General features: G+C 45.8%; 1 protein-coding gene across 2 annotated transcripts in view; it reads left to right on the top strand.

Annotated features, from left to right (window-relative positions):
- The window catches only part of KAT6A (lysine acetyltransferase 6A), a 64,685-nt gene extending 40,714 nt beyond the window's left edge, over window positions 1-23,971 (top strand). For both annotated transcript variants that reach the window (XM_034435192.3, XM_034435191.3), the window contains exons 11-17: window positions 1,044-1,205; window positions 4,727-4,820; window positions 7,061-7,292; window positions 9,043-9,247; window positions 9,414-10,127; window positions 12,775-13,096; window positions 18,544-23,971. In XM_034435192.3, coding sequence (XP_034291083.2) covers window positions 1,044-1,205; window positions 4,727-4,820; window positions 7,061-7,292; window positions 9,043-9,247; window positions 9,414-10,127; window positions 12,775-13,096; window positions 18,544-21,191 — 4,377 coding nt within the window. In that variant the 3' untranslated portion in view covers window positions 21,192-23,971. The remainder of the gene's footprint in view (window positions 1-1,043; window positions 1,206-4,726; window positions 4,821-7,060; window positions 7,293-9,042; window positions 9,248-9,413; window positions 10,128-12,774; window positions 13,097-18,543) is intronic.
- Window positions 23,972-26,272: the final 2,301 nt, after the last annotated feature.

The following is a 26,272-nucleotide window of genomic DNA, read 5'->3' as shown; positions in this document are numbered from 1 at the left end:
TGTCACAGTCTTTCGGGATAAGGCTGATAAGCACCCACCTTTCTCTCCCTTGAAACGCTGCCAAATACCTAATTGCCAATTAGCTTTGCAAGGCCAAACGGAGCACAAAGTCAAAACGGAGCTTCAGAATTTAAACCTACCAGAACGAACAAAGTTGCTTCCTGCAAAGGCTCATGTCCCTTTGCTTCTCCTTTATGTTTTAGGGGAAGGGCCAATCATCTCCAAGCCTTACTTTTGAGTCGCCCCTTTTGTCTTAACTGTTCTTGCCTTCTGGCAGCTCTGCGCATGTGCACTCACTGGGAACAGGCTCCCCCTGTTCCTCTGCCTCGCTGAGGTCTGACTCTGGAGGCTCCGGAGGCAGCACGTACCTCCCAGATGGCCCTTTCTCTGCCTCCGATACAGAGCCCTTGTCCGAGCCTTCCCCAGACTCCAGGACTGGCCCATGTTCCTCCCTAGCCTCCTCACTGTCCAACTCTGCTGCCAGCTCTGCAGGCCACCGCTGGACTGCAACAAAAACAGGCAACGTAGTTCACAATGAATTTTTCACAGCAAGTTCTGCACCAAGGAATAGGAACTAGCTCTAGAACACAGAAATATAATTTGAATAGTCTCTGGGTATGTTGTTTGTAGAGTCCTGGGCGGCCAGCAATTTTTAGTGAAGATACAGTGGGTGAGAATTTAGTGTATGCCTACATGTTTCTGCTGTAAATTTCTGCCTTCTAAATTTGCTTTCTAAATACCATTTCCAAAAAAGAGTCCTGTTTCACAAGTTAGGAGTAGTGCATAGCCCTTTTAGTGACTCTTTAAATAAGGTTATAAATTCTTGGCCATATAAACAAATCTTAAGTGGTTGCTAAGCTTAAGAATATGGGTTGCCTTGGGGTGGGGGGCAAAGGTCAGAGTAGTGATGTTTTCCAACTGCTCTTTTTCTCTTAATGCGTTCAAAAATGGATGTTCTCCCTGTTCTTTGCTCTAATATTATTTGGCCAGGGTATGGTATTTCATTGCGGTTTTCTGATGAATTAATCTCCTTTTCTTTTAAGGTGGATGGCAACGTCAGTACTATTTACTGCCAGAACTTGTGTCTATTGGCAAAACTCTTCCTGGACCATAAGACTCTCTACTACGACGTGGAGCCATTTCTTTTTTATGTGCTGACACAAAATGATATGAAGGGCTGTCACCTCGTCGGCTACTTCTCCAAGGTGAGGGTACAGACGGTTGAAATCTGGGTTTTGATGTGCAGGAACTCTACAAGGGTGTGTCCTCTTAAGTCACCAAGAAACAAACTCAGTTTGAAGGGGACTTTAGTTTCATTTTGCAATGCTGGGTGTTGGTTCTTTTCTCACCCCTCAACAGAAGGAAATAGCTTCTGTACTGTAAAAAAAAAAAAAGTCTTATAAAATCTAAGGGAAGGAATGTGGACTTTGGAAATCCATTTAAATGATGCTAGCTACCATGTTTCCCCAAAAATAAGACCTCCCCCGAAAATATTTAACTGCATGCATTGCCGGTCCCCGCCATTTCCTCTGGTTAGGGTTAGGGAGACAGAGCAGGAAATCAGGTAAAATGGCAAGAGGAGCCCCGTCTTGCTCCACGCGCCCCAAAATAATAAGACCTCCCTGAAAATAAGGCCAGGCGCTTATTTCAGGGTTCAAAAAAATATAAGACAGGGTCTTATTTTCGGGGAAACAAGGTATGTATATTAACAGGCATTTCCTCACCTGCATATTTAAGTTTTTACACGCTTTGTATTTTTGTGAGTTCTTAAGGATGGCTAAGTGCTGCATTCAGCATCAATTCCCATGCTTTCCTCCACCCCCACCCCCCACCCCCACTTCTCAAACTCTGCCATCACGAGATATGATTTGTGCAAGAAGATAATTAATTTTTCCTTCCCCTATCTCTGCCTTTTTCTTTTTCCCGTCGTATTAAGCCTCCTGTGCTTAATGTATCTCTGGAAATTACCTTTGAAATTAGTCTAAAACTGCATTCTAGTGGCTGTAATTGGGCTGGTGTTTTCAGTGTATGAATTCAAAGTAATACTGCAGTCATTCTTCCAAAAGTCTGCTGGATTTTAACTACATGTGGGACTTCCGAAGCACTGGGTGCAGTTTTCCCTATCCCTTTTAAGACTCTGTCTAGACAAATCCAGGGAACTGAAGCAGTTAACAGTTGGCTGGCTTTCTCTTGATCCTGTCTTGAACAGAGTGTATCCTCCGAGGAGCGTGAATTCCAGCTTCGTGATTCTAAAGGGAGGTTTTAAATTACTTCCTCATCCCTTGGGTAGCGAAGAGTACAGCTAGTTGGCGAAGTAAACATTCATTGTTAGCGCGCCACCAAGCCCGCTGCTCCTCAAATCAGATGCTGATCTCATTGCAAAGCTTTTGTTTGCGCTCTGGAAAAAAACAAAACAAAACCCCCGCAATTGAGACCGAACATGGCTTTCGTATTCCTCCTGCATAGATGGGGTCCATCTTAAGCGTGAAGGCTTAAGGCTCGCCTTTTGCAGAAGCTGTTTTGCTTGGAGAAGAAATTTGCCGGTGGGGTGGGTGGGAAAGGGGGAGGAAATAACCGTGTCCTTGTAGTTTAGCTAGCCTGCCTGCAGAATGGGGGTATGCCTGCTAGATTTGTAGTTCGGATGTAAGGACCTAAATCCTCTGGGGGGTTTTTTTGGGAGGCACTGCAGATTTTCAATTTCCACTCTGCAAGGCAAGGAGAGAAGTGTGTGTGTGTGTGAGAGAGGGAGATTCGTGATAACAAGGCAATGTCGAATATGTTAAAAACATCAAAGAAAAGAAGACTTAGGAATCAATGCAGAGCTTAAATACAATAGTAGCATTTCAGGAAATACACAAACATTCAAACAGCTACTGTTCAAATGGTTCACAAATTGTCCCAGAAATGCAGTTTTCCTGAAGGACAGCAGGGTCAGGGGTGTGTTTGTGTGTGTGTGTGTGTCCAAATGGCTTTGAGGGTAAATGCTACTCCAGAGGGGAGAAGCAACAACAACAGGGATACCACACCTCCAGGGGTCCCACAAGATGGCATTATTTTATAGATGGGCCTGGAGTATCCCTACCACGCCAGGTTTCGTCGGACAGACAGGCATAATGCTGAGGCCAGCATTTCCATAAATATTGAATATTTGGGTATGGCCAGTCCAGAGAAAAGAAGGACGAGGGGTGACACAATAGCAATGTTCCAGTATTTGAGAGGCTGTCACAAAGAGGAGGGGGGTCAATTTATTTTCCAAAGCAACAAAAGACGAGACCCAATGGATGAGAACCTAACCAAGGAGAGAAGCAATCCTGAAATTGAAGAGAAACTTCCTAACATTGAAAACAATTAACCAGTGGAACAGTTTGCCTTCAAAAGTTGAGGAGGACGGTGATTTTTGGATGGGAAGTTTTGGGACTTTTTTGGAGGTTTTTAAGAAGAGACTAGAGAACCACTTGTCTGAAATTATATAGGGTCTCCTGCTTGAGCAGGAGGTTGGACTAGCAGACCTCTAAGGTCCCTTCCAGCTCTACTATGGAAGCCTGATCCTTGAGGAACTTCATAGAAGACAACTGGAACATCAAAATGTACCTGCAACCCAACTAGTAATCGGTGCAGCCTGTCATATAGAGGTGATATGTGGATGTGCTACTCAGAGAGCTGCACTCTGGACTAGCTGTGTTTTACTGCAGGAGACAACGCATATGTTTTGCATTGTGGTACTCCAAATGGGAGCCACATGCTCTTCCCTCAACAGCAGTAGGTCCAGAAGGACTCCAGGTTGTGCATTAAGGTCCATCTGGAAAAACACACAATTTGTCTTCACCAATTCCTACTTCAGAACCGATGATAGAAAATCCACAGACCGAAGTGATTTCTGAGCCCAAAGCTACCTAGTCACGTCCTGTCCGTACCTGCAAATCTGTGATACAATAATATTGTGTATAATTAAATACCCTGTTTCCCCGAAAATAAGACCCAACCAGAAAATAAGCCCTAGCATGATTTTTTCCCCAAGATGCTTGTAATATAAGCCCTACCCCCAAAATAAGCCCCGGTTAAAATCGTCAACCAGACAGATGCATTTAGTACCGTATTCCCCCCAAAATAAGACCTAACCGGAAAATAAGCCCTAATGCATCTTTTGGAGCAAAAATTAATATAAGACCCAGTCTTGTTTTTGGGTAATCATTAAGCACACACATCAAAATAAGATTAAAAATTACACAGTGAAATAATATCCCCATTTATCTGCTCCGTAGTTTGAGAGAGCCATGCCTGCCGAACAAGCTATTTTCCTAGTAATAAATACTGTTGGGTATATCGTAGAATCCAAACAATATAAACATTTCCCAGATTTTCTCTCCCATCTTAAGGGGGGCGGGGGAGCCTTTCTGTTTTAGAAAGTTCCAAAGAAGCAAGACCCTTGGAGGGAGAAGCCAGAGTCATTTGGAATAAACATTGCTGGATTTCAGGAACCAAACCATCCTCCGTCATCTCCCCCACCCCCTCCCCTCCCTTCCCCGCTTCCCAAATAATTAGAGGTTTACTGTTGTTTTTCACTTGATTTTCTCTGACTCCCCGATGGAATTACAGCTGTGTCTTTGGCTGGAATATTCCCTCCGTATTAATTATTGTCCTAAAGAACTCTTCCGTGTCACAAGGCCTTGCGTTTAATAACTGGATTCTCTTCCCCCCCCCACCACCTCTTTTCTCTTTTTCCTAGGAAAAACACTGCCAGCAGAAATACAACGTCTCCTGCATCATGATTCTTCCCCAGTACCAACGCAAGGGCTATGGCAGATTCCTCATTGACTTCAGTAAGCCCCTTCTTACTTTCTTTTTTTTCTGGGTTGTGTTTTTTTTTTTTTAATAGGTAAAGGTTCCCCTCGCACATATGTGCTAGTCGTTCCCGACTCTAGGGGGTGGTGCAGGGTTTAATAGAAGCATTACAGAATTTTAATAAGAAGAATTTAAGGGAGCAAAAAGTAATCCTATAGTGGCATATTAAAAGTTAAGCATGGCCACTGTTGCCGTCTTGAGGTGGGCGATAGACAAGAGTGGAATGTGCTGTCAGAGAATTTAGCATTTTGTTGGTAGGCTGTTAATCAGCACAGGGCATATCTGTCCCCTAGTGGCCACAAACACAACTCAGATGCTGAAATGTGTTTATATTTTAACAGAATAGCAGAGTTGGGAGGGACCTTCCAATCTTCTTCTTCTTTTAATGACGCCATAATCCCTTGCGGGGTGGAGTGAATGGAGCCAAGTGTTTACTGACCAGATGCCCTTCCTGTTGCCAATGCAGAGTTTTATTCAGCAGATATAGTCTTGTTGTGCTCAGAGAGAGAAATATCTGCCTCTACCTACCTAGGATTGAACTCACAGCCTCCTGATTATGAGGCGAGAGCTCCACCTCTAGGCCACCGCACCACTCTTGGAAGGGACCTTCCAATACGTGTTTATAATATACCCGGACCTCATTCTCCAGCGTTCCATTCAGTAGAACGGGAGCCAAATCCCTTCTCTGTGGCCTGGAAGAATGACTTGTGTTCCATGAAAAATTAAGATTTTTGGTTAAAGGGGGTCCATATCACTATGGTTTTCACATGTCCATCCATCTTCCAGAAAGATCTCAGCTCTTTATGAAAATCCCTCTTGGTGTTCCTTTCTTGACTAATAACCTGTTTCCCCGAAAATACGACCTACCTTGAAAGTAAGCCCTAGCTTGATTTTTACACGTGCGCCCAATATAAGCCCTACCCCAAAATAAACCCTGATTAAGATCCCACCCACTCCAGAGTGCATGGGTAAAAATTAATCTAGGGTGGGGATGAGGGGTGGAGCTGCCCTACTACTTACTTTTGGACAGTTGTAGCCAGGCCTCGCACACCCCGACACCTGCCTCGCCGGCCCTTTTCGCTGTCAGAGGTCTTCAGGAATTACTTTTTCTGCGGCCGGCAAGGCTTTCCTGAAGGCCTCTGTAGCAGATAACAAAGTTCCAAATCAATCCGGAGTTCTGTTATCAGCCGCAGAGGCCTTCACGAAAGCCTTGCCAGCCACAGAAGAAGTAGTTCCTGAAGGCCTCTGACAGCAAAAAGGAGACTGGGGGTGACACGCGCAAGTGAGGTTAGTCAATGGATGACATCCTCCGAAAATAAGACCTGCTGCCTTTATAAGAAAATAAGACAGGGTCTTATTTTCGGGGAAACACGGTGTTCTGACCTAGGCTTCCTGAGTCAGTAAAACCCACCAGTAGTCCCAAAAACCTGTTTTATTTTAACAGCTGTGAATTCTGTTCATTCACAGAGGAGTCCCAAATAGTTGTAAAGAGTCCTTCGGGATAAGGCTAATAATCACCCACCTTTATCTCCCTTGACATGCTGCCAAAGACCTAATTGGCAAAACCACAGGGATTCCAGAATCAAACAGAGCTTCAGACTTTAAACTGAACAGAACGAACAAAGTTGCTTCCTGCAAAGTCCCATGTGCCTTTGCTCCTCTTTTAAGCCTTATGGGAGGGGCCAATCATCTCCAAGCCTTACTCCTGAGTCGTCCCTTTTGTTTTAACTCTTCTTGCCTCCTGGCAGCTCTGTGCATGCGCGCACTGGGAACAGGCTCCCCCTGTTCCTCTGCCTCGCTGAGGTCCGACTCTGGAGGCTCCGAAGGCGGCACTTACCTCCCAGATGGCCCTTTCTCTGCCTCAGACGCAGAGCCCTCGTCCGAGCCTTCCCCAGACTCCAGGACTGGCCCATGTTCCTCCCCAGCCTCCTCACTGTCCGACTCTGCTGCCAGCTCTGCAGGCTGCTGGTGGACCACACAACACATGGTATCCCATTTTTTGTACAGGAGCTAAAGGCAAGCTCCCTGAGATTGATGTTCATAATGACCAGAGTAACAACTTGTTATATAACAATTAATTTTGTGATTCTTCCCCCTGCCCCCCCAAGGTGTCACTAGTAGTGTTTCCTTAGCTGCCCCACAACTGTGAGTAAACTTAGAAGAGTGTGGTTGTGTATACCAAACCTGGTCCTGAGTCCTTTTCTGCTTTCTCTCGTAGGTTATCTCCTATCAAAACGCGAAGGCCAAGCAGGATCCCCGGAGAAGCCGCTGTCTGATTTGGGACGTCTTTCCTACATGGCATACTGGAAAAGTGTCATCTTGGAGTGCCTTTATCACCAAAACGACAAACAGATCAGCATCAAGAAGTTAAGCAAACTGACCGGCATCTGTCCTCAAGACATCACCTCGACTCTTCACCACCTGCGAATGCTTGACTTCCGTAACGATCAGTGAGCATCTCACTTCCTTCTCTCACGGACTCGGGTGACCTCGGGAAAAGGGCAGGATGATGCTCAGGGCTGAATCTGTAGATGCAAAAATCCTGAAAAACGCAAATGTTTTTTTTTTTTAAAAAAAAATACCCATGTTTCTATTCTATTCTATACCTTTGTGCTATCAAGATTACTCTTAAGAGGTGGTTTTTTTTCTCTTCAATCTCAGAAGTTGGGGTGAATTTAGAGAGCCAGAGAAGTGACTCAGGGGTTGAAGTAGGAATGGAGAGGCTCACATAATAGAATAGGACTAGGACTAGGACTAGGATTAGGACTAGGACTAAGAATGGAATAATAGAATAGAATAGAATAGAATAGAATAGAATAGAATTAGAATAGAATTAGAATAGAATTAGAATAGAATTAGAATAGAATAAAATAATAAATAATAAAATAATAGTATAACAGAAGAATAGATTAGAATAGAAGAATAGAATAGAATTAGAATTAGAATAGAATAGAATAGAATAATAAAATAATAAAATAATAGAATAATAGTATAATAGTATAACAGAATAATAGATTAGACTAGAAGAATAGAATAGAATAGAATAGAATTAGAATAGAATTAGAATAGAATAAAATAATAAATAATAAAATAATAGTATAACAGAAGAATAGATTAGAATAGAAGAATAGAATAGAATTAGAATTAGAATAGAATATAATAGAATAATAAAATAATAAAATAATAGAATAATAGTATAATAGTATAACAGAATAATAGATTAGACTAGAAGAATAGAATAGAATAGAATAGAATAGAATAGAATAGAATAACAGAGTTGGAAGGGACCTTGGAGGTCTTCTAGTCCAACCCCCTGCTTAGGCAGGAAACCTTATACCATTTCAGACATTGCAGGTTATCCAATCTCTTCTCCATGTTGGAGCATTCACGACTTCTGGAGGCAAATTGTTCCACTGGTTAATTGTTCTAACTGTCAGGAAATTTCTCCTTAATTCTAGTTTGCTTCTCTCCTTGGTTAGTTTCCACCCGTTGCTTCTTGTCCTGCCTGCAGGTGCTTTGGAGAATAGCTTGACTCCCTCTTTGTAGCAGCCCCTAGATATATTGGAACACTGCTATCATGTCTCCCCTAGCCTTTCTTTTCATTAAACTAGACATCCCCAATTCCAGCAACTGTTCTTTATATGGGTTGATGCATTATTTTGAGCCCAACCAATGTGGACTAATTCTGTGTCGAGAGTCTCTCTGACATTTTGAAGGCCTCGAGCTTACAGTGGCGAGCAACGGCTGCACGGTATTAGTAGCAAGTGCTTAGTAATGCACCTCTCCTTTGGGTCTTCCAAACACCTTTTTTTCCACCTGCATTTCCATGTTTATAGCATGAACTTGATCCTCAGTGGTTCAGTGGCCTAGAAATGAAGCTCTCGCCTCACAAACAGGAGGCTGTGAGTTCGATCCTAGGTAGAGGCAGATATTTCTCACTCTGGGCACACTGAAAAGATATCTGCTGAATAAAACTCCACATTGGTGACAGGAAGGGCATCTGGCCAGTAAATAGTCAGCTCCATTCAGTTGCCCAGACTCCACCCCACAAGGGATTATGGGGTCATTAAAAGAAGATGATAGCATGAACTTGATGCCATGTGACTAAAGCCAGCCTTCCTTCCTTCCTTCCTTCCTTCCTTCCTTCCTTCCTTCCTTCCTTCCTTCCTTCCTTCCTTCCTTCCTTCCTTCCTTCCTCAGATTTGTGATTGTTCGGCGGGAAAAACTTATCCAAGACCATATGGCGAAGCTGAAACTGAACATCCGGCCTGTAGTCGTGGACCCAGAATGTCTGCGCTGGACTCCCGTCATCGTCTCAAACTCGGTGGTTTCTGAGGATGAGGAGGATGATCCCGAAGAGACAGAAATCGAGGTCCCACAGCAGTCACGGGAGAGAGACATTGAGGTCAGAATGCGAGGCGCTTATGCATGATGATATATTGTGAAGTAGTGTAGAGCCATAGAATAGCAGAGTTTATGGAAGTCTTCTAGTCCAACACACTCTTTAAGCAGGAGTCCCTGTACCCGTGATGGTTAACCTTTTTGGTACCCCCTTCCCCTGCCTCCCACAGGTGATAAAGTGTGTCTCCTGGGAGAGGAAAGAACGAGAGTCCTGCTTTCCGCTGGAGAGTGAAAAAAAGCCAGAGATTCTCCCGGTCAACGCCCTGCGATCTGGCAAGCAAAGTCTTCCCCTAAGTGGTCTTCCCGCCAACAGCCACACACCGCGCAGGGGCCGGTGGAACCGCAAAAACAAAAAGCTGCGGGAATCCTTCACCGAGAAGGACCCAAAGCTGACCTTGGAGGAGAAGTCGGCAATGGCCAGGGGCAGCCGATGCGGCGAGTGCCAGGAAAAGGCGGCAGCAGCGGCAGCGGCAGCGGCGGCGGCCTCTCGAGGGAGATTTGCCGAGAGCGAAGAGAAGGCAGCGTCCTCCCAGGGACAGTGTGGCAAATGCGAGGAAAAGACCCCGACTCCCCGAGGGCACTTTGGCAAAGAGGAAGACAAGCTGGCCTCCTCCCAGGGGCCATTCGGCAAGGGCGAGAAGCCCTCCGTCGGCCAGAGGCGATGCAGCGATGGCATGGAGGTCTGGAAAGGGCAGCTGAAAGCTCTGGAGCCCCTGAAAAGCCGGCTCTCGGAGCAGTGCGACAGGATAGCCCGACGACACAGCGAGGGGGACCGCACGGCGCTCAGGCACTTCAGTGAGAGCAGCGAAGATGAAGACGAGGAGCCTGCCAGCCCCTGCTCCAGTTCCCCACCAGTTCTCACTAAGCCAGCACTGAAGAGGAAGGTGCGTTTCTGCCTCCCCCCCATTAGAGAGCTCGGGAGATGGTGCATTAAACAAAAATACTGTGTTTCCCCGGAAATAAGACCCTGTCTTATATTTTTTTGGAACCCCGAAATAAGCGCTTGGCCTTATTTTCGGGGAGGTCTTATTATTTTGGGGCGCGTGGAGCAAGACGGGGCTCCTCTTGCCCTCTTAACCTGATTTCCAGCTCTGTCTCCCTAACCCTAACCAGAGGAAATGGTAGGGGACTGGCTACGTATGCATTTAAATATTTTCAGGGAGGGATATTTTTTTTTTTTTTTGGTGGAGGGTTATTGGGCTCATTATCAGGGGATGTCTTATTTTCGGGAAAACGGTAACAAGGGTTCAGCATCGGGCCACAAATGGACTCTTGGACCCCTTGTTCCTGCTGGTTTCCCATCAAAGTTTGGTTAAGCTGACTTTGTATAAATATACAGAAGTATGAAGGCTATTGCTTAATGCTTTGTAAGCCGTCCTGAGTCTCCGGAGAAGGGCGGCATATAAATCAAAATTAAAAAAAAAAAATCTGCCTATGGAGCAGAAGGATCAGGAAGTGATCATACTGGCAGCCGCTGGAAATCTTATGGATCGTTTCTCAAGTATTATCTTAAAAAGTGATAGAGATTAGCGATTTGATAGGTTAAAGCTATCAAAGCTTTAATTTGATCAGAGCTATAATTATTATCCCAGAGCTATAATTTCACTCAACCATGAACTAAAGGGCCACCATCCGTGAGCTGTTGGACAGCATTGCTTGGTCTGTTGTGTGGATGTTTGGGTGGTTTAGAGGTGGGAAATTTGTGGTGGGTGGGAGTGTGTCTGGGGATTGTTATGTGTGTTGGACCTGGTCTTTGGGTGTTAAGTGAATTTCGTTGTATGGGTATATTGTGAATACACGTACAATGACAATAAAGTTGTTGTTGTTATTATTATTATTAAAAAATAAGCATGATATCTCAGAAAGCTGAACTCTGCAGCCCCTACCCCCATAAAGGTTTCTGGAATTTCCAAGACTGGGTACAACAAGGGCTGTTTAGCCATCTGTGTCTTGAATGTTTAAAGATGGGCACAACTTTCCTAGGGCACTATTACAATAGGGCATTATTGCGGTCCAGTTAAAATGGAAGCAACTTGATTTTGTGGTCCTAAATATTTATCTTCCATCAGTTAAAACAGAATCCCAAATTAAATATGTGTGAACAAAATTGGAACCATATAGGTAGTACTTGACCTACGACTACAATTGAGCCCAACATTTCTGTTGTTAGGTGAGAATTTGTTAAGTGGGTTTTGCTCCTTTTTACGACCTTTCTTGCCACCGTTGTTAAGCGAATCACTACCGTTGATAAGTTAGTAATCCAGTTGTTAAGTGAATCTGGCTTCCCCACTGATTTCGCTTGTCAGGTGGTCGCAAAAGGATGATCGCATGACCCCGGGACACTGAAACCGTCATAAATATGAGTCAATTGCTAAGCATCTGAATTTTGATCACGTGGCTCATGGCGGTGCTGCCAAGGTCGTAACTGTGAAAAACAGTCACAAGTCACGTTTTTCAGGGCCGCTGTAACTTTGAACAGTCACTAAATGAACTGTTGTAAATCAAGGACTACCTGTACATTTTTAACCTGCTTTAAAAAAAAACAACCCATACATATTTTTTGATTCTGTGTGTCTTAAATGCCAGAACTAATAATGAAGCATTGGTAGCCAAGTTTCCTTTTTTTATTTGCCATATGTCAGGCAAGTGGTTTGTATGATAAAGGTAAAGGTTCCCCTCGCACATCTGTGCTAGTTGTTCCCGACTCTAGGGGGCAGTGCTCATCTCCATTTCAAAGCCGAAGAGCCAGCGCTGTCCAAATATGTCTCCATGGTCATGTGGCGGGCATGACTCAACACCAAAGGCGCAGGGAACGCTGTTCCCTTCCCACCAAAGATGGTCCCTATTTTTCTACTTGCCTTTTTTACGTGCTTTCGAACTGCTAGGTTGGCAGAAGCTGGGGCAAGTCATGGAGCTCACCCCATTATGCGGCACTAGGGATTCGAACCGCTGAACTGATGACCTTTCGATCAACAGGTTCAGCGTCTTAGTATGACAGACTATCTAAAAATGGATTTTTTTTTTTAATTTGATTTATATGCCGCCGTTCTCGGGAGACTCAGAACGGCTTACAATGCGTTAAGCAATAGCCTTCCTACTTTTGTATATTTATACAAAGTCAGCTTATTGCCCCCACAATCTGGGTCCTCATTTTACCTACCTTAGAAAGGATGGAAGGCTGAGTCAACCTTGAGCCTGGTAAGATTCGAATCTGCAGTAATTGCAGGCAGCTGTGTTAATAACAGGGTGCTTTAAACCACTGTACTACCAAGGCCCCTATATTTGTAATCATTAAGTTTAGTTGAAACCGGGGAAATTGAAGACATTAATATACTCTTCACATCCTGTTGGTTGAGTTCGTGCAATACCTATAAGCCGTAAATCACGGTATCTTTTATTACTGTTTTTAATTGTGAGGCTTTTAATTGTGAAACAGATGCTTAGGAGTTAACAGATTGTGGAGATACCTTGCAGTGTTTTTTTTTCACCTTGTTGTTGTTCTCTTTTCTTTCTTTTGACTCTCTTGTACAGAAGCCCATTCCCCGGAAGAGACGAGTCCGTAAGCGGAAATACCACAACAGCAGCGTAGTTACCGAAACGATCTCGGAAACGACAGAGGTCCTGGACGAGCCATTTGAGGATTCAGATTCTGAGAGGCCCATGCCTCAGCTGGAGCCCACCTTTGAAATGGAAGACGAGGAGGAGGAGGAAGAGGAGGAGGAGGAGGAGGAGGAAGAGAGCGAATTGTTCTCTCGAGGATATCTTCGCCGTCTCTCTCCACAGGATTCCCTTAGGCACAGACCCTCCTTAAAGAGAGGAAGTCAAGAGGGAGAGGAATCGGATGATACGGCTGGTACGTTTCCTGATCCTTTGATTCTGTGTTTATCTGAATCCAGAACGGTTGATGTCTTCCCTCCCTTAGTATTTATTCACCCGGAATATCCAAGCTTGGCATTCTATAAATATCCAGTCAGTTGCTATGGGCTTAGGCGGGCAAACCCAATATCTTGGTATGTGGGAATGACCTTGAGAGACAGGGCGAAGAGATGCAACCATGTAACGCTCAGATAAAAGGCAGATGAGTCCGCAGCGGGAATGTTGGCAGGACACGAAGCTCAGAAGAAATCCTCCCTAGTATCTTGGGCAGTAAAGGAGATGAGCTAGTGATAAGACTGTGTTAATTTAGCTCTCCAATACAATTAAATTAGCTTATCTGTTGTTGTCTGCTGTCTGGTCTACCTCATAAGGATGACACCCATCTAGTATTGTGGCCCGCTAGCAGCCAGCGGAGAATCTGGCAGCAGATTTGGACATTGAGGAGGTTGGGGAGAAACATGGGCCAGTCCTGGAGTCTGGGGAAGGCTCGGATGAGGGCTCTGCGTTGGAAGCAGAGATGGGGCCAGGGCCATCTGGGAGTTATTTGCTGCCTCCGGAGCCTCCGGAATCTGACATCAGTGAGGCAGAAGAACAGCGTGAGCCTGTTCCCAGTGTGCGCATGCGCAGAGCTCCCAGTAGACAGGAACAATTAAGAAAACAGGGTCGACTTGGGAGTAAGACTTGGAGATGATTGGCCCCTCCCATAAGACATAAAAGAGGAGCAAACGGGACATGAGCTTTTGCAGGAAGCAATTAGTTCAACTGGTCGGTTAAAGCTTTGGAAAGTTCTGTTTGACTCTGTGCTAAGTTTGGCCTTGCCCTGCGTGTGACAATTAGTTCTCTGGCAGCATTCCAAGGGAGATAAGGTGGGTGTTTATCGACAATCCCCTGAAAGACTGTTTGTGAAGCCTTTCGGTCTGTGAATGACAATCATTCACAGCCGTATGAATAAAAGAGGTTTGCCAGGACTAAGATTGTGCTGTATGCTTTCTAAGGAAGCCTAGGTCAGAATATCTAGCTACCTTATTCTACCAGAGAAACTTCCTCTGTTTTTGGACCCAACCCCCCCCCCCCCAAACATTTGCCATATGGAGGGAAGGGGAAATATAGCCAGCAGGAAGCTAGACAGGGCCAGAAGGGTGCCAGATGGGTTGCCCCAAATATAAAAATTGCAAAGGTTTCCCCTGCCCACTTGTGTCCACTTTTAGAGAGCGGTATTCATCTCCGTTTCGCGGAGGGACCCAGCATTGTCCAAAGACGTTTCTGTGGTCATGTGGCTGGCGTGACTATATGGTGAATAGTAATTCAGAGAAAAAAAGCAAGGAGGAAGTGGGGAAATAGGCAAGATACAAAGCTTATGAAGAAACCTTGACCCTAGAGGGAGGGACTGTGGGACAGTAAGAGGTATAGTCCAGAGGTCAGCAACCTACGGCTCTGGAGCCGCATGTGGCTCTTTCACCCCTCTGCTGCAGCTCCCTGTCACTCAAAATATGCGTCACAACCGCCAATGTGCGACACCCACCAGCACGTGATTTATTGAGCTTTTCAACCCCCGGTAGGCCAACCATAGATAAATCCAAGAAAAGAAAAGTTTCAGAAGAAAAGAGAACATTTAATTCAACTACATATGCTAGTTTTGTGGCCGCTCAAGAAATAAGTCAGGCACAGGAAGGGTTTTGTGGCTCCCGGTGTTTTCTTTTCTGTGGGAAACGGCTCCAAATGGCTCTTTGAGTGTTTAAGGTTGCAGACCCCTCGTATAGTCCAAAGAGCTCCATGCCTTCAGCATCAAGGACTCCCTCCCTTTTCAAGGGAGATGGGGAAAATTGTGAGAAATAGCTAGCTAGCTGGAGATAAATTTGCTGAAATCGCTGTAATGAACGTGCCCACTTGAAGGGAGAAGTAAAACTCCCAAAGCAACTGTGCTTGTGCAGTCCAAGCACCAGTACTTCTGACCTTGGTTCCATCTGATCAGGTTTACCAGAATCATTCCTGCCAGCCCACTTTCCTGGCATTTCGGCCCAAAGCTGCTGCTTAAGTAGCCCAGTACTGGCAGGAACAGGCTAGGCAGGCAGTATCCTCTAGTCGTCTAGGCTTTGGATCGAATGCATTTTTCATTTGAGATCTCTTGAAAACCTTGTCCAGAATTAAAATATTGCAAAAGGCTAATACTTTAGAGAGCGGCCTTCAAAGGATGAACCTTCAGATTCTGATAGAGGCTAGAAAGTGGTGCCACTGAAGAAGAAGTGGCATAAGCATATATTTTGCATCCCTCTCTGTATCCATATGTTCTCCCTCCTCTCGCTGCAGCCCTCCTCTCATCCATGGCTCAACTAAAATTAGAAAGTAGCATGACGTATTTTTAGCCCAGTAGAAGGTTGCTTTCAAATTACGTTTGCTCAGATGTACCAGGCTGAACTCCCTTGCCAGGAGAAACAGCGTGGGGAAAGTTGGTGTTGTGTAAATGGGTCTTAGCCGTTCCACACGTTTTCCCCAAATCTTTTAACTGACATCTTAAAATAGCAGTCACTCACCCACCCGTCTTGAGTGCTTTCTGGTATATGCCTCTCAAACAGAGTTTTTTTTTTTAACAGCTAGTCTCCTGCATGCAAAACGCTTGTGCCAAATTAGATATAATTTATTTTATTTTATTTAGAATTTATATACCGCACCTTCTCCCGAGGGACTCAGGGCGGTGTACAGCCAGATAAAAACATACAATACAAAACATTAAAAACAATTAAAAGGATATATATTAACTTGGCCCCAATTTAAAATAACAAACCAATTAAAAATATTTTAAAAATATGTTAAAAAATATGTTAAGCCAGCCCGGCTTGCTGAAAAAAGAAAGTTTTAAGGGCACGGCGGAAGGCACCGAGGTCTTGGATTCTCCTTATCTCTGGGGGCAGCTGATTCCAGAGGGTAGGTGCCCCCACAGAGAAGGCCCTCCCCCTGGGGGTCACCAGCCTACATTGTTGGGCTGATGGCACCCCGAGGAGGCCCTCTCTGTGGGAGCACACAGGTCGGTGGGAGGTCATCGATAGCAGCAGACGGTCTCGAAGATAACTAGGACCTATGCCATGGAGCGCTTTAAAGGTGGTAACCAACACCTTGAAGCGCACCCGGAAGACCACTGGGAGCCAGTGCAGCTCACGCAGGAGCGGTGTTATGTGGGAGCGCTAGGCAGCTCCCGTAATTACCCGCGCAGCCGCATTCTGGACCAGTTGGAGCCTCTGGGTGCTCCTCAAGGATATCGAAGCACATACAGATACATAATAAAAAGTGGTTTTCCATTGACAGGTCTCTCTCAGTAGTTGACTAGTAGATTGACAGGTTGGAGCACCTGCAATCAAGGTGGATTGAATAGATGGAGCATTAGTGCATGAGGCTTCCCACCTTGTAATCTGATGGATTTCTAGATCTGCCTTCTTGTGTGATCGATCCCCAACGAAATGCTGAACTGTTTTCCTGGCTCTTCCCCACCCACCCCCTTACTTTCAGCAATGCCTGAATCACAGCACACTAGTCAATTTTAAAGATGACTCTTTAGATCCTAACCTTGACAATTTTTAAGACTTTTAAGATGCTGGCTGGGGAATTCTGACAGTTGAAATCCACGTGTCTTATAAAGGTACTTTTTCAAGAGGCTTTCTGGTTTTTCTTTGAAGACGTTTCGCTTCTCATCCAAGAAGCTTCTTCAGCTCTGACAGGATGGTGGGGAATGGAAGGATTTAATTTATAATTTATGAATCCTTCCATTCCCCACCATCCAGTCAGAGCTGAAGAAGCTTCTTGGATGAGAAGCGAAACGTCTTCAAAGAAAAAGCAGAAACTCCAGTTGCCTCTTGAAAAAGCACCTTTGGGACAACCATGACCTGGATGATGGAGAATCTCCATAGACATGTGTCTTACAGTTACCAAGGTTGGGAAACCCTGCTTCGCATCAGCGGCCCCCAACTTTTTGACCACCAGGGATTGGTTCCGTTGAGGGTGGTTTTTTCCCGCAGATGGGGGAGGGGGCATGGTTTCATGTGCTCCCTGGATCCTGCCTGTATTCTGATAGGGCTTTGCTCATTTGCATGGCCTGGTTCCTGGTGGGCCGTGGACTGGTGCCAGGCCCAGGGATTGGGGACCCCTGCTTTAAATGATTCTCTTGGTGCACTGGTAATGTGCTATGTCAGTGGAAGCATGCCATAAATTTTGATCTAATACTATGCCTGTGAAAGTATTGCTTCCTTGCACCTACAGTGTGCGTTCAGATGCAATCCTCATGTCTTAGTGTAACTGTTTCAGAGACTCCTTTTCACCCAGGTCTTTGGTGAGGGAGGGTGATACCCTTCCCTCCATCGCTCTCCCCATCTTTTATCTTTAGTTTTTATGTTTTTATGGATTTGACTGTAATTTTTTCCCTTTGTTTCATTGTTGTGAGTCACCCACAACAATGGGGTAGCATACAAGTTCAACTTACTATAGTTTGTCAGATGCTGAGACTTGGATTTGATATTTTTATCCACCTATCGAGTCCTTCCCAAAGACCTGGGATAAGCAGGTGGGGATGTTTGGGAGTTAGAGAGGCATTGTCTCAGGATGTAAGCTGTACTAAGTAAAGCTGCCCTTTGCAATTGACTGATGAGGATTTTGTCAATGCCGATGGTGTTCAGGTGGTGTTCCGACTGTTTTGGGATTGCACCCAAAGCGATTGGCACTACCTTTGCTTCCTTTTGGCACAATTGCTCTACTTCCATTTGCAGGTCTTTCTCTTCTATTCTGCTGTCTCCAGGTACTGCCACGTCCAGTATCCAGATTTTTTGTTTTTTTGTTTTTTAATGGTGTTAATTGTTGTTATTATTAGGATTGGTCACTCATTATGATTATTATTATTGTTGTTATTTTATTATTATTTTCTAGAAATGCTTCAGTATCATATGCATTGAGTTTAGGACTTGAGAAGTCTAATTTTCCCAGTTTCAGACCTTGAAACAAATCGGACAACCTTCCCAATCACACTGGCCCAGAATGTAGTTGACTAAAATTTTGTGTGATTCTGTGAGAGTATATAGGATTTAAAAGGTTACTTAATATGTTCACACTTTACTCAGCCAATAGTGTGGGACAATCTTCTGCAACAGTGAGAATAAGGGGTATAGTATAGTTCTCCTCCCCAAATTCTAACTATTTCAGACCAAACATGTCTCTGAGAAAATGAAAAAAGACAATAATACATATTATTGTTCTCGTTAACAGTGAATGACGACATTTCACAGATGTCAGCATTTTGAGGAAGTTACTTTATTGAATCATTACAACTCACCAGTATAAACAAACATCATTGATCAGCTCTAGATTTTGGCAATGCTAACAATAAATAATTGTGGATGATTGCTGTTCCAAAATTTGACGCCTTCTGTTTTGCATTCTCTTCAGATTCTCCTACTTTGAAACCAGTTTCTTTGCTGAGAAAATGTGAATCGCTGGATTCTCCGCTCCAGCCTGGCACTTCTACCCCCATGAAAAAGAAGAAAGGCTGGCCCAAGGGCAAGAGCCGTAAGCCCATCCACTGGAAGAAAAGGCCCGGGCGCAAACCAGGCTTTCAATTGAGGCGGGGGAAAGTCCGAGCGCCTACTTCAGAGGAGACGGTCGATTTCATGGAAGCCAGTTCCAAATCAGGGCGTAAGACGAAAATGCAGGACGAGGAAGAGCTGGTTGAGGAGAAGGAAGAACTTCTGCCCAGTGCTGAAGAAAGGAAAGATGAAGATGGGCCCCCGGAAGTCGGTGATTTAGGAGAAGAGGAAGATATTATGCCTGCTAGAGAAGCGAGGGCGACATCTCCCATAGACAGCAGCAACAGTCCAGAAATGGACTCTAAAGAACCTGAACTGGAGGAAGACGTGGAGAAGCCTCAAGTTCTCGATGACCAGAGGCCGCCGTCCGAAGAAGAGCAGCAGGAAGCTGAAGAACCCGAGCATGACCAGGAAGAGGAAGAAGAGGAAGTCGCCGCAGTCGCTAACCAGCATGAAGATCACGATGCCGACGACGAAGAAGACGACGGCCACCTGGGCTCTGTCAAAAAGGATGAGCTGGAAGAGCAGGCTGAGAAGGAGGGGCTGAAGGAAGAACCGGAAGTCCAGGAGCCTTTTTTAGAAACAAGCACACAGGACGATAGAGAAGAGGATGCCAAGAATAAGAGTGAAGGAGAGGCCGATTCCGAGGAGGATCCGGTATCCCACGAGACGTCGGTAGGGTCAGACCCGGTTCCTGGCTCGGAAGACGACCAAGAAGAAGAGCAGCATCCTAAGGAAGGGCTGATTGAGCTGAAGGAAGACGAGCCGATCCCTCACAGTGAACTAGACCTCGAAACGGTCCAGGCCGTGCAGTCCTTGACTCAAGAGGAAGAAAACCACGAGCATGACGTGGCTTACCAGGACTGTGAGGAGACCCTGGCTGCTTGCCAGAACCTGCAGAGCTATACCCAAGCCGAAGAGGACCCCCAGATGCCGATGGTGGAAGACTGCCAGGCCTCCGAACACAACAGCCCCATCTCCTCGGTTCAGTCTCACCCCAGTCAGTCGGTGCGCTCCGTCAGCAGCCCCAGCGTGCCCGGCGCGCTGGAGAGCAGCTACACCCAGATCAGCCCCGAGCAAGGCTCCCTTTCCGCCCCTTCTATGCAGAACATGGAGACGAGCCCCATGATGGACGTGCCTTCGGTGTCGGACCACTCCCAGCAGGTGGTGGACAGCGGCTTCAGCGACCTGGGCAGCATCGAGAGCACCACCGAGAACTACGAGAACCCCAGCAGCTACGACTCCACCATGGGGGGCAGCATCTGCGGCAACGCCTCCTCGCAGAGCAGCTGCTCCTACGGGGGGCTCTCCTCCTCCAGCAGCCTCACCCAGAACAGCTGCGTGGTCACCCAGCAAATGGCCGGCATGGGCAGCAGCTGCAGCCTCATGCCCCAAGGCAGCGTCCAGCCAACCGCCAACTGCAATATCAAATCTCCACAGAGCTGTGTGGTGGAGAGACCCCCGAGTAACCAGCAAGCCGCGGCGCAGCCTCCGCAGCCCCAGCCCCAGCAACCCCAACCGCCGCCCGCGACGCAGCAGCAGCAACAGCAGCAGCAGCAACAGCAACAGCAGCCGCCTCCCCCCCAGCAGCAGCCGTCCCTGTCGCAGTGTAGCATGAACAACAGTTTCACTCCGGCGCCGATGATCATGGAAATCCCGGAATCCGGCAGCAGCGGCAACATCAGCATCTACGAGAGGCTCCCTAGCGATTTCGGGGCCGGGGGTTACTCCCAGCCATCGGCCACTTTCAGCTTAGCCAAGTTGCAGCAGTTGACCAACACGATTATGGACCCCCACGCCATGCCTTACAGCCATTCTTCTGCGGTGACTTCCTATGCAACCAGCGTGTCTTTGTCGAACACGGGCCTGGCGCAGTTGGCCCCCTCGCACCCTCTGGCCGGAGCGGCCCAAGCACAAGCCACCATGACCCCCCCGCCCAACTTGGCCTCCACGACCATGAACCTTACTTCTCCCCTGCTCCAGTGTAACATGCCCACCACCAACATCGGCATCCCTCACACCCAGCGGCTGCAAGGCCAGATGCCGGTCAAAGGCCACATTTCCATCCGGTCGAAATCGGCCCCGTTGCCCTCGGCGGCTGCCCACCAGCAGCAGCTGTACGGCCGCAGCCCTCCCGCCGTAGCCATGCAGGCCAGTCCCCGGGCACTGGCCGTTCAGCGCGGCATGAATATGGGGGTCAACCTGATGCCCACGGCCCCTTACAACGTCAACTCCATGAATATGAATACCCTGAACGCCATGAACAGCTACCGGATGCCCCAGCCCATGATGAACAGCAGTTACCATAGCAACCCCGCCTACATGAACCAGACGGCCCAGTATCCTATGCAGATGCAGATGGGGATGATGGGGAGCCAGGCCTATCCCCAGCAGCCTATGCAGCCCAACCCCCACGGGAACATGATGTACACGGGCCCTTCGCACCACAGCTACATGAACGCTGCCGGGGTCCCCAAGCAATCCCTCAACGGGCCCTACATGAGGAGATGAGCAAGACGAGACACACACACCCTCCCCCCGAAAACTTCTCCTTCTCAATCAAGGAACCTTTTATACTGACAAAAGCAGAGACAATGGATCCTTTTTATCCCAGTTAAATATTGCTGTAGATCTTAGATAGGGTTTTGGTTCCCTTTCGGTTTATTTTAAAAACAATTTTTTTTAAGGGGGCCTGGTCTTTTTTTTTTTTTTTTTTTACCCTTTTCTTCGTTGGGAGGGGAGGGGTTGGTTCTCTGGCTTGGGGATCTTGGGTTATTTTAATTCCCCCCCCCTCCCTTTTCCTTCCACAATCTGGAAGAAACTTCACTGTTTTCAAATCCATTTTGGGAACTGGGCTTTGGGATTTTTTACCCTGTATTTTTTTTTTTGTTTTTTTCCGTCGTCGGGGGGAAGGAGCGGGATTGAAAACGTGCACACAATATTCCCGTCATCGAACGTAAGAGTCCTGCCTTTGCCAGAACCACCTGGGCAGAGTCCGTGGTCTCTTTGTTTTTAGGCGCTGGAGTCTTTTTCTCCCCTTCATCCTTGTGCCCAGCTCTCCAGATGGCCCAATCCTGAAAGGTCAGAACCTTCCCATCTTCTGCGCCCTCGGCTTTGTGGCAGGCACTGGGAGTGGCGCATGGAGCCCAAAGCAAATTTTCGGAGCCTCTTTTGCCATTTCCCCCAAATATAGGAACTCTGAATAGCTGGTATTTTGTTTTCTCTCCTCCTCCTCCTCCTCCTCCTCCTCCTCCTCCTCCTCCTCCTCCTCCTCCTCCTCCTCCTCCTCCTCCTCCTCCTCCTCCTCCTCCTCTCGTTCTCTCTCTCTCTCTCCTTGGGTGAACTGAAATACGGTTTAAATGTAATTAAAATGCACCCATTACATATATCCAAGCCGGAACTGTGTACTCCAGTCCAGCCGAGTCCCGCCAAAAACAGGGTGGGGGGGGGGTAGGGAAGAAACAAGAGTTCTGGAGGTCAACCCCCAAACCCAGCGACTGGACTTTGCAATTGTGAAATCTGCTGGAGAGTCCAGTTCCCAGAGGCACTTGTGCAAAGCTGTCCCGCTCCTGGAAGTCGGGAGGTTAACATTTAAACGGTTGTCGCAATCACTTCACGTATTATTATTATTATTATTTTAAAAAATCGGCTGGCCTGGTGCTAGCGGGCGGGGAGCTAGGACTGACGTAGGATTCCTCCTCCTGGTAACAGCTCCCCCCCCCCCCTTTTTTTTTTTTTTTAAATCCCCTTTGCCTCCTTTCATCTTCAGAGGTTCACACTAGCTGGAGTTTTTTTTTCCCACACTGCCTTTTTGTGTGAGAGCCTTCTTTTTGGGGGCTTGGGGGCGGGGTGGAATGACAGGAGGATTCTCCCGCCCTCCCCCCCCGCATTGCAGTCCATCCTATCGAACCGATCGATCGATCGAAGGACCGCGAGGCCTGTGGGGAACACGCCACCCGCCGGATTGCAAAGGAGGAGGAGGAAAAAAAAAATGTAGCTTATCCTTCTGATGTAAAGTTCTTCTCTGTATATTCCTGTAGAGCTACAGACGCACTTAGATCGACTTAGATGTGTAAAAATTTTGGTTTTTTTGTTTTGTTTTTTCAAAGCAAAACCCGAAAGGCAGTTTGGAGGGGCCAGAGCTTCAGCTGCAACTGAGCGGACTTCCTCTGTCCTCCTGAGGATGGAAAGGCAGAATCCCTTGGGCTTCCAGCCCTCGTTTTCTCTCGAATTCTTGAGCATGTGTACAAGGCTGCGTAGGACCTGGGACCCTGTAAATAGCCATCGATCCAGGCTCACTTCATCTGTCTTGAAAGGTGACCCAGCCTGTCCCCCTCCTTCCCAGATCATCTGCGCAGCTTGGCTGGCATTGCTTCCCGGCTGCAGGTGGGTAGGAGCTGGTTGGTTGGGGGTGTCGAAAGCAAAGCTGTTGGCACGAGGGCCGTAAAATATATATAGATATATATATATATATTTTCCGTCTGCTGTTACCTTCCCCCCTCCCCTCCCCCGGTTTTGAATTTTTCTACTTTTTTTTTTTAATTTTTAAATCAATTGGGCAGCTCCCTTTTTTCCACAAACCTTTGTGACTGTAGAGCTTATTGTAGATGAACCGGTGTTCTTTTCTATATTATTATTAAGAAGAAGAAGAAGAAGAAAAAAAAAAAAGTATCCAAACACAGTAATATTGGTACCTTGTCATTTTTTTTCTCCACTTCTGGTTTAAGAAAAAGAAAAAGGAAAAAAAAAAAAAGAAAATAATAATGTATTTTTAGCAAAAATAAACTTGGGTAATCTTCTAAAAGAAATTTTAAAAAAAAGAAAAACTCACTGTTAGTGACTTTGATGCCTTTTAAAAAAAAAAAAGAGCTTTTTTCATTTCATTCCATCTTTAAAATTTTTTATCTTTGTTGTAGAATATTAAAGACTATTTTAAGAAAGATGAAAATTCTCTTTAAAGAGATCTCTAGAATGTGTGACTAGAGCTCCAGATGCCTCTAAAGCCGCATGTACAAAATGAAGCCGCTGTCTATTCCTGTCTGTTTATATTTGCTTTTCCTGTTTTGTAACTTCTTTGTACTTTGTTCTTGGTGACTTGTAAGCTTCAAAAGGGGAAGGGGTGCCTGGATGATGAACCCTTGTAATTCTCCATGTCATGAGCTCCTGGGCCTCTCTTCCTCTCCTTGTATGTAATATCACTTTTTCCCTCCCCCCTTTCTAGCAAGTACTTTCAAAAGAACTCTGTACATTTTAACATAAAAAAAAAATAAATTATGTTGAGCCATTTTGGAGGTCTGGTTTTGCACATGGAATCTTTCTTCCTCTGGTACGTTGAATCTCACAAGTTTTATTATTGCGCCTCGTACGACGAAATTAAATGACATCTTTAGTGTACATTATAAAAATAAAACACAAAACACACATCCTTTCACATTCTATGCAATTGAATTGAAAACCTCTGATATTGCATTAATATTGCACTATACAGTAGAATTCAATATAGTTACTGCTCTGGGATAGAAGCTGTTTTTCAGCCTATTTGTCCTCGTTTTTATTCTCCTGTACCGTTTGCCAGATGGTAATAGTTCAAAAAAAAAAAGGGGGTGTCCAGGATGAGATGGATCTTTTAGGATGTTTTGAACTTTCGTAAGGCAGCGGGAGCTATAAAGCTCTTCCAAGGAGGAGAGAGGGCAGCCAATGATCCTCTGGGCAATGACGTTGACCCTCTGGAGCACTGTCCTATCTGCCACTGTGCAATTGGCAAACCATACACAGGTGTCATAAGTTAAAAATAAAAAGGGGGCTCCAGAATTGTCTCTAACGCATAAAACGGCTCTCTGTTTTTCTCTTGGCGTTTGCCATTTGTTCACCCTGGAAAAATCTCAATTTTTCTGTCCTTTCCTTTTGCTCTCCTGGTCCTAGTTTCTCCAATCTGCAGGAAAGTAACCTGACTTAAGTTTGAAATCTGCGAAAGCTGAAAGCACTTTTCTGATAACAGAGATTGACAATTGCTGCCATCTTCAGACGAGCGTTGTCGCTGGGTGAAGATGGCATGCCTTTAGCCGAGGAGTTTTCGTTTTGGAAAATATATATTTTTCCCCAGTTCAAAGTGCCTGTCGTTTGCTTAGTTCCTGAACCTCCGCATGAGTAGATGTAAGCGAAAAATACGAGCTTCAAACATGAGATCCAAAGGCAGCTTGAAACCTATGGAAAGGATTGAACTGTGAAATGCCGCAAATTCTGTCATACAGTTTGCTCTCTTGTAAGCTATCAGCTGATGTGTCAAAACATTTGGGATATGCATTCAGATGTACAAATCTAGTATCTTTTAATGACCCCATAATCCCTTTCGGGATGGAGTCTGGGCAACTGAATGGAGCTAGCAGAGTGTTTTAATGGCCTGATGCCTTTCCTGTCGCCAATGCAGAGTTTTGTTCAGATATATTCTCATTGTGCCCAGAGAGAGAAATATCTGCCTCTACCTAGGATCGAACTCACAACCTCCTGATTGTGAGGCGAGAGCTCCATCTCTAGGCCGCTGCACCATTCGCACTGTGGGCTTTTATAGCTGCTCAAACAACCCAAAAATAATTGAGGTGACCGACCATCCATAATCCCTTGCAATGGGGTGGAGTCTGGGCAACTGAATGGAGCAGAGTGTTTACTGGCCGGATGCCTTTCCTTGTCGCCAATGCGGAGTTTTTATTCAGCAGATATATTCTATATATTCTAGTATGTTCGTAAGTAAAAATGTAAAACTTTTAGGCTTCCTTTAGTACAAACTAGACAACACAGGACCCACGAGAGAGAGATTACTTTACCTAACCACAGAAGCCTTTTTCACCGCAGGCGGTCCAACAAGCAGTGGAAGTAGTGGCGATTTCCTGCTGTCTTCCCCACTGACTTTGCTTTGGGGAAGTTGACGGGCAGCATCGGAAATTGCGAAGACACGACACTGCAGCAGCCGCAACTTTGCAAATCCAACCGGTGTGACGATCCTTGAAATTTTAATGACATAAAAAGGGATTCCAGGTTTTGCACACATTCGTGGCATTAATGGATTTGAGGTACCATGATTCCAAAAAATAAAAATAAAAATCGCATTATAGTGTACCATTTGGGTTAACCAAAGGTGACAAAAACAGAAAAAAGAGAGTTTTAATAATAGATAGATAAAGGAAATGTTAAATAGTAAAAACTATTGTGGGTGGAACAATTATCTTGAGATCAAAAGACCAGAAGAGAGGCTCAATCCAGGGATGAAATCCTCCCGGTTCGGACCGGATCGGGCAATCCGCTAATGAATAGGCTGTAAAAAAATGCTTTAAAAAAGTAAAAAAAAAAAAAAGGTTGGCCACGCCCACCCAGTCACATTACCCCGCCGCCCCACTAAGCCACACCCACAGAACCAGTAGTTAACAAATTTTACATTCCACCACTGGCTAAATCTATTCTCCAAAGCACCTGAGGGCAGGAGAAGAAGCAATGGATGGAAACGAATCAAGGAGAGAAGCAACCTAGACCACCCAGTCACATTACCCCGCCCCACCATGCCTGGTGGGCGTGGCAGGGGAAGGATACTGTAAAATCTC

The sequence above is a fragment of the Pantherophis guttatus genome, chromosome 9, assembly GCF_059756535.1.
Source record: "Pantherophis guttatus breed Tessera chromosome 9, ASM5975653v1, whole genome shotgun sequence".
NCBI classification, from domain to species: domain Eukaryota; kingdom Metazoa; phylum Chordata; class Lepidosauria; order Squamata; family Colubridae; genus Pantherophis; species Pantherophis guttatus.
This window is presented reverse-complemented; position numbering and strand designations above follow the sequence as displayed.